Source organism: Rattus norvegicus, chromosome 1 (genome assembly GCF_021556685.1).
Source record: "Rattus norvegicus strain SHRSP/BbbUtx chromosome 1, alternate assembly SHRSP_T2T, whole genome shotgun sequence".
NCBI lineage: Eukaryota > Metazoa > Chordata > Mammalia > Rodentia > Muridae > Rattus > Rattus norvegicus.
Window position 1 is genome coordinate 209,058,176 of NC_141534.1, and position 11,350 is coordinate 209,069,525.

The following is an 11,350-nucleotide window of genomic DNA, read 5'->3' on the forward strand; positions in this document are numbered from 1 at the left end:
TCTCTGTGTGTTCATTATTCCCAGCGTTTTCCCATACACGCAGCCTGATTCCCGCAGCACCCCTCGTCCCTGCCATGGCCTCTACAGTAACAACCACTTCTTACATCTCCCCGACCTCCCTGATGTCCCTCATCGCCAATTTGGTCCCTACAACCCCCGCATCCCCAAGCGCGCGGCCGACGAACACCAGGTGAATGCGCGCGTCGTGTGGATTGCTGGCACACCCTAACGCGCCACCCCGCCTCCGAGCATCACGGATTGGTTGTAAGCAGGCTGGCCGCGGCCGATTGGCTCGGGCAACGCGACCGTCGGTCCCGTTTCACGGTGGGTAGCACCGCAGCGTGGATGCTGCTCGGTCCCGCGGCGTCCAGAGGAGCGTGAGCAGCCGGGAGGGGCGGGCGGGGGAGCGCCTCAAGGAGCCGCTCCCGCCGCCCACCCCGACCGCGGCCCGAGCAGCCCGGGAGTCGTGGCCGAATCCCGTAGCCCCCGCAGCGGACAAAGGACCATGCGGTGCTGCAGGCGCTGAGCGCAGCAGGGTGGGCCGGGGGATGTGGGGCGGGGCAGGCGGGGCCGGAGGGCCGCAGCGACGCCCCTGAGTGTGGCGCCACGATGCCGTGGTTCCCGGTGAAGAAGGTCCGCAAGCAGATGAAGCTGCTGCTGCTGTTGCTGCTGCTCACCTGCGCCGCGTGGCTCACGTATGTGCACCGGAGCCTGGTGCGCCCGGGCCGCGCGCTACGCCAGCGGCTGGGCTACGGGCGAGGTACGCGATGGCGCGGGGCAAGAGGGCACGGTGTTCCCAAGGCGCGGGGGTCTGATTGCCCAGAGCCCCTGCTGTCCTGTTCCAACCAGCTCCGCTATATTGGGGGAGGGGTCGCGACTCTGTTAGGCGGGACGCCCAATGACGTCAGCAGTAACGCCAGGGACCCTCGGGACTCATCCCTAACCTTTTTGGACCCTGGAATCTGTCTTAGATCCGGTGGTGATGGAATTAACGGTGGGCCCTTGGGGGAACCGGTGCCCTCAGCCAAGAGGCCTGTCAGGCCATTGCCTACTTAGCAGGGCCTCAGTTTCCTCATCTGTTGGAGGGTGGGGAGGTAAGGGTGGTGTTGAGGGATCCAGCTGCCTGGAGTGGCCAGAACAGCTGGAAACCCTGGGTTCACCTGTGACTGAAATGCCTGTGGGCTAGGGACCAATGCTAACTTGAGTAAACGCTTGTTGTAGTCTGCACACTTAAGAGTGGGTAGAGGATACACAAAGCAACTTAGGCCTGGTAAACCCTGAGGGCAAGAAGCTGGGGAGAACCTCCGGAGGTGGTGGCCACCATCACACACACCCTTTGCGGGGAAAGCTTCAGAGCAGGGTGAACATCAGTGACAGCTAGGTAGAAAAAGACCAGGGGAGGAACCTGGAGATTCCTAACCAAGCCAGATAGAGCTCCGCCTGATCTTTGTGAAGGAAGCTGATGAGCTGAGGATTTAATGGGAGGGGAGCAAGTGTCTGCTCTCAAAGTCTCAGAGCAGGGACACTGGCTCACAACGTCCTAGTCCACTCCACCTGATGGATCCAGAACTCCCTTTTCAGCCCTGCTCCTGTCTCCTGCCTGCAGAGGCCCCCTGCCTCCTCATATGCCTGGACAATTGTTTCCGCTCATCTTCCACCAGATCCTGAGCCAAGGATCTGAGACAGCTCCCAGCCCCCAAGAAAATCTATGGGTCATCCCAATCTATGTACCTTATTAGCTATGACATCTTCAAGATATCCTGCCACAGCTCTATCCCTAAGAGATAAGTCTGGACCCAGAACTGACCTAGTACCCAATAAAGCCAGCCCTCATCAGCTGCTCTTGTGGGTTCAGCTGACTTCCTGAGCGATTTGTTTCTGTCTGAGACTAACCAGGAAGGAGTGAAGACAGGGAGCCCCACTGTTGAAAGTTAATCATTAGGGCACCTGGCTCTGACTCCTCCTAGGTGGGTTGAAAATCAGCCCTGCCCAATGGCACTGCTAGAAGCAGCCTGGGCTGCACAGATGGAGCCCTAGCCACACACACTCTACTCTGGGCTGAAGCCCCATCTCCTATCTGGGCACCTGGGACCCACCAGGCACCACAAGGCATGTGAGAATTTGAGCAGCTGCATGTGCCTAAGACTTTCCTGACAGTGTAGTCAGTCTTCCATACGGGCAACATTCAGTGGGTGTCCAGCAGCCTGCGCTTACAGATATCTCCAAGTGAGAATGGGATAGACACCTCTTTCCACGCCCTCTGTGCTGAGGCTTAGCCCCTGCAAGGCCGCGGTGTTGGCCTGAGCTGAGACCCCACTTCAGAAAGTTCCCATTGTACTCAAAATGCCTAGACTTAGCTTGATGGGTTATGGGTATCCAGGCCAGGCTCTGGGAATTTGACCGGGAGTCTTACTTACTTCCTGACTTGTCAAAGAAGGATCTAGAATGTGGAGCGCCACCAAAATTTCAAGGGAGGAGACCATACAGGCAGCCCCTCACCTAGAGACTGTTCAGACGTGTCTGGTGTCAGCTGTACCTTCCAATAGCCTAGCTTCTGAGATCTGCACCTAAGGGCAGATGTAGATGCAAGGCGTGGCTTTGAAACAGGAAGGATTCCTGAATCTAGTGTCTCTCACTGGAAGCCTCAGGAGGGGTGGGACTGGGATAAAGTGAATTGGAGACTCAAGTCCAGAAGAGTGGACACCTGGGAATATGGTGGGCATGCAACTTACGGAGAAGGTCCAAGAAGTGGGACAAAACAAGGTACAGGAGCAGTCTACCCCAAACTGGAGGAACCATAGTGGACATGTCTTATCTAGAGAGAGTGGACATATATATCTAGAGAGAGGAGGCAAACACCCCAGCACACGGGAAAGGCATCAAGGGTGTGAGTCCATCTGGAATTCTTCCCAAGAATGGATTTCTCCCATTCTAAGAGGATCACCAGATGGGTGTGAGTGTGTATAGTTTCACACTAGCCTGAGTGTATATATAGCCCTGCTCCCGGTTCTCACTGGAGACTGGGGAAGAGCTGGTAAAAAAGACTCTTGCTTTGAATCGCCCACCCAAGGTAGGGTCTAGAAGGGCCCCCAAATGACGGAGCAGAAGTGGAGGCTTTAGCAATCCTCCTTGCCCTGCCCCTCCAGCTGACCCCAACAACAAAGATACTGGCTTTAGAGGGTCTGAGCTCTAACACGCTTCCCATACATCTGCAGACGGTGAGAAGCTGACTGGTGTGACCGATAGCCGGGGTGTCCGGGTGGCATCATCCACACAGAGGGCAGAGGACTCTAGTGAAAGCCATGAAGAGGAGCAGGCGGTAAGGAGTGACCGGGAAAACCCTATTCACAAGGAGCCAGTCTCTCGGATGGATAGATATGGCCACGGGTTGTAGGGGAGCCCAGCCTGGATACTGTGTCTGGGTAGTCATGAATGGTATGCAGTCTTATCAGTGACCGCAAATCTGCTGAGGGTACCTGTGTGGAGAATACATAGGTGATGTGACTGGATGTCCAAAAGGGGAACCATGAAGTTCTACTCTGTGTGTGTCTAGACGGACTGTGCAGTTGGGCCACTTCCTGCCTTTAGAACTCTGACATGGCTACTCTTTCTTGCAGCCTGAGGGGCGGGACCCAAACATGCTGTTTCCTGGAGGAGCTAGAAAGCCACCCCCACTGAACCTCACCCATCAGACACCCCCATGGCGGGAAGAGGTGAGCTCTGTTGAGTTGGGCTGGGCTGGGTTGGGAGGAGGGGTGGAACAGACTGTATAACAGCTAACGTCCCTTCTGACCCCTAGTTCAAAGGACAGGTGAACCTGCACGTGTTTGAGGACTGGTGTGGGGGTGCTGTGGGCCACTTGAGAAGAAACCTACACTTCCCACTATTTCCTCATGTGAGTACCTCAGGAACATACAGGTTGGCCAGGTGGGCAAGGCAGGCACTGAGCTGTGAGTCAGTGGCTGCTGCACTGCCTACAGACCCGCACGACGGTGACAAAGTTAGCCGTGTCCCCTAAGTGGAAGAACTATGGACTCCGGATTTTTGGCTTCATCCACCCAGCCAGAGATGGTGAGTAGGTTGGGGATGGCAGGGGCAGAATGTCTTGAACAGTTCAGCTTCCTGAGCCTCTGTCCTGTGGACTAGGAGACGTCCAGTTCTCTGTGGCTTCGGATGACAACTCTGAGTTCTGGCTGAGTTTGGATGAGAGCCCAGCAGCTGCTCAGCTTATAGCCTTTGTGGGCAAGGTAGGTTCTGCCCTCTTGCCCTAGCTCCTCTGTCTACACCACATCTGTCTTCACTGGACCTCCTGCAGCTTCTTGGGAGTACAGACGGAATGTGTCCGATGCCCACAAGGAGAATGTGGTCATTCCTTTGTCCCCCTTGCATCACCCCTAGACTGGCTCTGAGTGGACCGCACCTGGAGAATTCACCAAGTTCAGCTCCCAGGTGTCTAAGCCACGGCGGTGAGTAACTTAAGAATGTATGTATTCACATGTGTGTGCACATCTGTGTTGGTGTATGAGAGGGAGGCTGGGTATTGCTCTTGCCCATGTTACATAAGTCTTCCTGAGGGACCATCCCAGAGGAATGTGAGATTCTGTCTTCTTCCTCTGCGCTCTTACTCTATTTGGCGGGAGACAACTTTAGTTCCTTATGTCCACAGGCTCATGGCCTCCAGGAGATACTACTTTGAACTGCTTCACAAGCAAGATGACAAGGGTTCAGACCATGTGGAAGTGGGTGTGAGTGCGGCCTGCCCTCTGAAGGAGCCCCAAAGACCACAGCTCCCCAACCCTATCCACTTCCTCTGTCTTTGGACAGTCACTGCAGGGTGGTTTCCAACCAGAAGGGATTTCCAGTCTAGGAGATAAAGCAGAAATTTGGGGACATGGACCAGGGTCAGGAGGGTATATTATGCCTGCTGGATGTTCAGAGGGTCTGCACTGAAAAGTGGCCCTTCACCAGGAGACATGGGGAAGAAAGAGTGTACGGCAGGAAGTGTAGTATATGAATTCTGTGCCTGGAGGACCAGCCCCCATTTTATGGCATCGTCTGAGACTCCAAGAATTCTGGTAGCCAGATCAGGCCAGACCTGCAACGCTGTGCTGAACTCCTCAGACTGTCGTGGGAGACTCAGAGAGTTGAGATTGTTGCATGCCAGGAATCCCTCTGACCTGTGTGGAACATGAGAAGTCGAGGGGCAGAGCCATGGAAGTGTACTGGCTTTTTATTGCCGTGATTGTCTCTGTAACAAAATACTTGACAAGAAGCAACTTAAGGGAGAGTTTATTTCAGCTCACGGTTTGAAGATTCAGTCCATGTTGGAGGAGAAGTCCTGGCAGCAGGAGTGTGAACTAGCTGGTTACATTGCATCTCATCCAGGAACTGAGAGAGATACACGCTAGTGCTTAGCTTACTTTCAAGTCACTGGAAGTTTGTCTCCAGGGATTCTAGAACCTGTTAGATTGAAAGTTAGTGTCAGCCACCACGGGGAAGAAACACGGGTAGCTGGGAGATAGGGAGGAGGGTTTGACAGCAAGACAGCCTCGAGGATGAAGTGCAGTGACCACAGTAGCATTGATGGTTCTCGGCCTCAGCACCTCAGTACATGTCACGCAGCTCAGAAAAATGGAGACTCGGTGTTTTGATGGTCGGAGGGAAGAGAGCAAAAGTACTGATACAAAGGTCCCAGATGAGCTGGCAGAAGTGCCCAGTCAGTCCCCAAGGAGCACTGACTGAATAGAGGTGGGAAGGAACTCATCTGCAAAGAAACTCAGGAGCCTCCATGGAGCTGGGGCTTGAGGAGGGCCACCTGGTGGCAGATACTAGGTCCAGGGCTGAGGCAAAATCCAGCAGTGACCTCCGGAAAGCAACATGCAAAACCAGAGAGAAAATGGGGTCAGAAGTTATAATCAGCAACCTTGAGAGGAAGAAGGGAGGGAGGAGGGAGGAAGGAGCATTGGATTGGGTCCAGATCTGCCCCTTGAACTCCTTAACCTTCTGGGCCTTCTGACAGTTGCCTCTTCCTTAAGCCCCTCCTACTCTCCCCACCAAGTGTCTGGCATCCTTTGAGGATTTTCACTCTAGTCCCTTACCCATGAACTAAGGAAAGCCACCTACCAGGACCCAACCTCTTTCTATCCCCACACCCCCAGTGGCGAGCTTTCCTGCCGGGTCTGAAGTTCGAGATCATTGGTTCTGCTCACATCTCCCTGTACACAGGTGCGGGCTGGGTGTCTCCTCGGGGGAGTGGCTGGGTTCCCAGGGGCTCGGCATGGGCATGGGTCGGCTGAGGTTCCAGATACCCTCCTACTCCTAGATGAGTCATCTCTGAAGATGGACCATGTGGCCCATGTGCCTCAGTCTCCAGCTAGCCATGTAGGAGGATACCCAGCACAGGAGGAGCCCAGCGCCGACATGCTGCATCCAGACCCCAGGGACACCTTCTTCCTCAGTGAGAGGAGGCTCCAGAGGAGGGTGAGGATGGAGTGGGGCGAGGGCCAGGCCACCAAGTGACTGTCCTTCTTTATAGCTCCGCGGATGGAACCTTTGAGCCTGGAGAATGTGCTAGAACCCTGTGCCTATGCACCTACCTATGTCCTCAAGGATTTCCCCATAGCCAGATACCAAGGACTGCAGTTCGTAAGTGCCTGGCGAGGGAGGCTTCTTAAAGCTACCGTTTGCCCCAGGCCCTAGCCCTAAGCTGTCGGCCCTGCTGCAGGTGTACCTGTCCTTCATCTATCCCAATGACCATACCCGTCTCACTCACATGGAGACAGAGAACAAGTGCTTCTACCGTGAGTCCCCGCTTTACCTGGAAAGGTAGGTGGGGGTGTGGCCTATCTGAAGTGAGGATGAGGAACCTCGTGAGGAAGGTCTCTGATACACTCTTCTCCCTCAGGTTCGGGTTCTATAAATACATGAAAATGGACAAGGAGGAAGGAGAGGAAGATGAGGAGGAAGAAGTTCAGCGTAGAGCCTTCCTCTTCCTCAACCCAGATGGTGAGTGTCTCACTCCTGCCCTCCCAGCTCAAATGCCAGATACTTTTGCTTACCAGACGCTCTCTGCAGACTTCCTGGATGATGAAGATGAGCAGGAACTGTTAGACAGCCTGGAGCCCACTGATGCATCCCTACAGCAGAGCCACAGGACCCCCACCCCAGCAGCCTCCCCTGAAACTACAGCCAGCCCTACCCCACCTACGACTAGTCCTCTGGATGAGCAGACCCTCAGACATTCCCGGGCACTGAATTGGGCCCCACGCCCCCTGCCCCTCTTCTTGGGGCGAGCCCCGCCTCCCCGAACCTCGGAGAAGTCGTCTTCAAAAGTGTATGTGACCAGGGTACGACCTGGACAGCGGGCTTCCCCAAGGGCATTGAGAGACTCGCCCTGGCCACCCTTCCCTGGTGTCTTCCTGCGCCCCAAGCCTCTGCCCAGAGTACAGCTACGGGTGCCCCCGCATCCACCTCGGACCCAGGGCTATAGGACCAGTAGCCCCAAGGTCACAGAACTAAGGCCCCCAGTCAGGGCACAGACCAACCAGGGAGGCCAGGAGGGCCAGTTGCACGGACAAGGACTCATGGTGCCCACGGTGGACTTGAACTCCTCAGTGGAAACACAGTCTGTGACCTCCTTCCTGAGCTTATCTCAGGTATCTAGACCACAGCTGCCTGGAGAGGGTGAAGAAGGGGAGGACGGGGCCCCTGGTGATGAGGCCACATCAGAAGACAGTGAGGAAGAGGAGGAGCAGGCTGCTGGGCGGCCGCTGGGCCGCTGGCGTGAGGATGCTATTGACTGGCAGCGCACATTCAGCGTGGGCGCCATGGACTTCGAGCTGCTGCGCTCCGACTGGAACGACCTGCGCTGTAACGTGTCCGGGAACCTGCAGCTTCCTGAGACCGAAGCAGTGGACGTGGTGGCTCAGTACATGGAGCGGCTTAATGCACGGCATGGCGGGTACGGGACAGGTGGCTACCTGAAGAGAAGGCATGCTGGTGTCTGCAGGGATTTCAGAACGTCCTTGGCTCGCAGCAGCTCTTTGATCCCCTTCCTCCTCTCTGTAACTTGTGTCTTGCTTATCCAGGTTGAAGGGCTCTCTGGAGCCCCACTCAAGACTGACTTCTCTCCTCACTGCCAATTCCCACATCTGTCACCTTAGACCTAGACCCAAGAATGAATCCAAACTATAGGGAACAGTAGTCAGGCTTAGCCAGATTGTGAGCAGACAGCCATTTCGGGGGCCAGAGACACCAAGTGTCAAGCTCAGGAACCTTAGACCTCTCCTTGTGGAACACTTCAGGGTCTTAATTAGGGACCGTGTCTACTCAAGGAGACCTTGGTTTCCTAGGCCTCGGGCATCCAACTTATTTCTACACCATTTCAAAGGAGATTAGGGCCACAGTTTGTCTTGGAGGGAGTTCTTATGAAGAGCGGTTCTGTTCACCGACTGCCTTGAGGAAAGGGAGGAACCTGTGGGCCTTGATGAACTCAGGGACATCAGGACAAGGTGTCTAGCAGCCAGTGGAGAGAGCCGAGCTCAACACGAAGTTTTGAACAGGACAGGGGTTTCTACACAGATTTGCTGCTGCTCCAGAGGGCAAGAGCATGGCAGTCCTCAAAAGGGGCAGTGAGACCTTTCCCACCATTGGTGATGTTGGACAGACCTACGTGGCTTAGAGGGCAGGTCTCCTGAGCTTGAGGGCCAGTCTCATGGTCTTTATAGTACTGTTCACTGTGAGTGATCATAGGCATATCTGGGTGCTATGGTGTAGGTGACCCCAAGGAGTAACCTAAAGTGTTTGGTTGGGGGCAAAGGTTCCTGATTTGGGTAGGGTTGAATCACAGGACTCCCATCTGAGGACATGCCAATGGTCTCCTATAAAAGAGTACTGCAGTCATCAGAGGGTGGGAAGCAGAATAAAAAGCCTAAGACCTGAGGCAAAGTGGGGGGCCTGCTGAGGGTATGGGGGGGACACATGGGAGAACCAACAGCTTCCTCCTGATGGTTCTGTGGGAGGCTAACCGTAGAAGACTGAGACATCACCTCAGGACAAAGAAAATCAGGCAAAGGGAGACATCTGGGGGAACTTGACAATCCTGGGCTCACAGCGCCTCCTAGTGTAGCCTTTCCTATTTCCTGCTGGGCCGGGGAAATGAGACGTGGGAAGGTCAACCTGTGTTTGGGAGCGATGGAGCGGGTTGCAGTTGTAATGCGATCTGGGGAGTGCACTCACGTGGTTCTCGGGGGTTTAGGGGGAGGCGTTGAGTGGAGCTACAACCCTCGGTTAATCAGCTCTGCCTCGCAGGCGCTTCTCGCTTCTACGCATCGTGAACGTGGAAAAGCGCCGCGACTCTGCACGCGGAAGCCGCTTCCTCCTGGAACTGGAATTGCAAGAGCGCGGAGGCAGCCGCCAGCGCCTTTCAGAATATGTCTTCCTGCGATTGCCGGGAGCCCGCGTTGGGGACGAAGATGGAGACAGTCCCGAGCCCCCTCCTGCCGCCTCCAGCCACCCAGACAGTCGCCCAGAGCTCTGCCGGCCCTTGCACCTGGCCTGGCGTCAGGATGTCATGGTTCATTTCATTGTACCAGGTATGTGCATCTCTATGAGGGGGTGGGGTGGGAGGTGGGAACCATTCGGTCCAGCCATGCTGCTTCAGTGGCACCCCCTCTTCCAGTGAAGAATCAGGCGCGCTGGGTAGTGCAGTTCCTGGCAGATATGACTGCGCTGCATGTGCAGACGGGGGACTCCTACTTCAACATCATCTTGGTGGACTTTGAGAGCGAGGACATGGATGTGGAGCGGGCCCTGCGTGCGGCTCAGCTACCTCGGTAACGAAGTTTACCGCCACCACTTAGGGAAGCCAAGGATCTTTCCTCTCCTGACACCGTCCACCCCACTTACTGACTGCTGTGATTCCTTCGCTTCTCCAGGTACCAGTACTTGAGACGAACTGGAAACTTCGAGCGCTCTGCAGGCCTGCAAACTGGAGTTGATGCAGTGGAGGTCTGTGGGCCAGTCAAGGGCTTAGGGGAAAGAAATGAGGGTGCTGAGCTCACCTTGGGGAGGTGAGCAGGGCTCAGACCTCCCAACCTACAGGACCCCAGCAGCATCGTTTTCCTCTGTGACCTGCACATCCACTTCCCGCCTAACATCCTGGACAGCATCCGCAAGCATTGTGTGGAGGGCAAGCTGGCCTTCGCCCCTGTGGTCATGCGTCTGGGCTGTGGGAGCTCACCGTGGGACCCACATGGTAAGGACCTGAGTGTTCCCCAGGAACTCCAGGTTCTCACAACCACCAGGGCAAAATTCAAGCCTAACCTCCCCGGTAAGCCTAGGACCCTATCTATACATACTTCACAGTACCCAGGAGGACAAGATCATGCAGAGTTCATGACACCCTTTCCTCAGTGAGCCTATGAGTTATGAACAAATATCAGACACACACACACACACACCCTCCCTCCCCAGAGTCTCCAAAATAAGACTTCTTAGAATTCCTCCCAGGGTCCTCCAGCCTCCCTGGGGAGAAAATGTTAAAGACCACTCCCTTATGGTTATCCTCCCCACCCCAAGGTTACTGGGAGGTGAATGGATTTGGTCTCTTTGGAATCTACAAATCAGACTTTGACCGAGTGGGAGGCATGAACACTGAGGAGTTCCGTGACCAGTGGGGAGGCGAGGACTGGGAACTTCTGGACAGGTGACTACCCTCCCCTACCTCATACCGGGACACCTCATCCTCCTCCAATGAGAGGATGGAATGACAGAGCCCCACCTGTCAGGGTCTTAGAGATCCACAAAATCCCTCCCATCTACCCTACTCCCGAGATCCCTTCCCCACCCCCCCACCCCCCCCCCCCCCCCGCGCCCCGGCTCCTGCAGTCGCAAAGGCAGCCCTGAGTCACAGCACCTGAGCCAGGGTGCTGACATCCCACCCACTTATCCCAGGGTCCTGCAGGCAGGGCTGGAGGTGGAGAGGCTTCGACTTCGACATTTCTACCACCACTATCACTCAAAGCGAGGCATGTGGGCCACACGCAGCCGCAAGGGTGCCCGCGCACATCGATCCTGAAGACCCAGCTGCCCTCTGTGCCACGGGGCCTTGGCGCAGCAGGGTTGAAGCTGCATCCTGACCTTGATTGGGGCCACCTGTGCTGGCCCCTAAATGCCTCCTCTGTGACTCCAGATAGGCAGCGTTCACGGCAGGGCAGGCACCTTGATCCCCACACTCCCTGATGATTTCTGTGAAATTTTCTGTAGCAATGACATTGTTTTCAGAATTTACAAGAGTTCTGTCTGTTCTGTTTTTTATTCAGAATGAAATGAAATATTTTTTTTAGTTCTG

At 55.4% G+C, this 11,350-nt stretch overlaps 1 protein-coding gene across 1 annotated transcript; it reads left to right on the forward strand.

The window, feature by feature from the left end:
• The first annotated feature begins 438 nt into the window (after positions 1-438).
• B4galnt4 (beta-1,4-N-acetyl-galactosaminyl transferase 4) lies at positions 439-11,350 on the forward strand. Its single transcript, NM_001107562.1, is given in 20 exon segments — positions 439-760; positions 3,216-3,319; positions 3,618-3,713; positions 3,800-3,895; positions 3,981-4,071; positions 4,147-4,247; positions 4,399-4,466; positions 4,667-4,745; positions 6,159-6,225; positions 6,323-6,457; positions 6,536-6,645; positions 6,725-6,825; positions 6,905-7,005; positions 7,075-7,960; positions 9,310-9,593; positions 9,680-9,833; positions 9,936-10,008; positions 10,102-10,255; positions 10,579-10,705; positions 10,954-11,350. Coding segments are annotated over 20 exon segments (3,102 nt in total). The 5' UTR covers positions 439-609; the 3' UTR covers positions 11,078-11,350.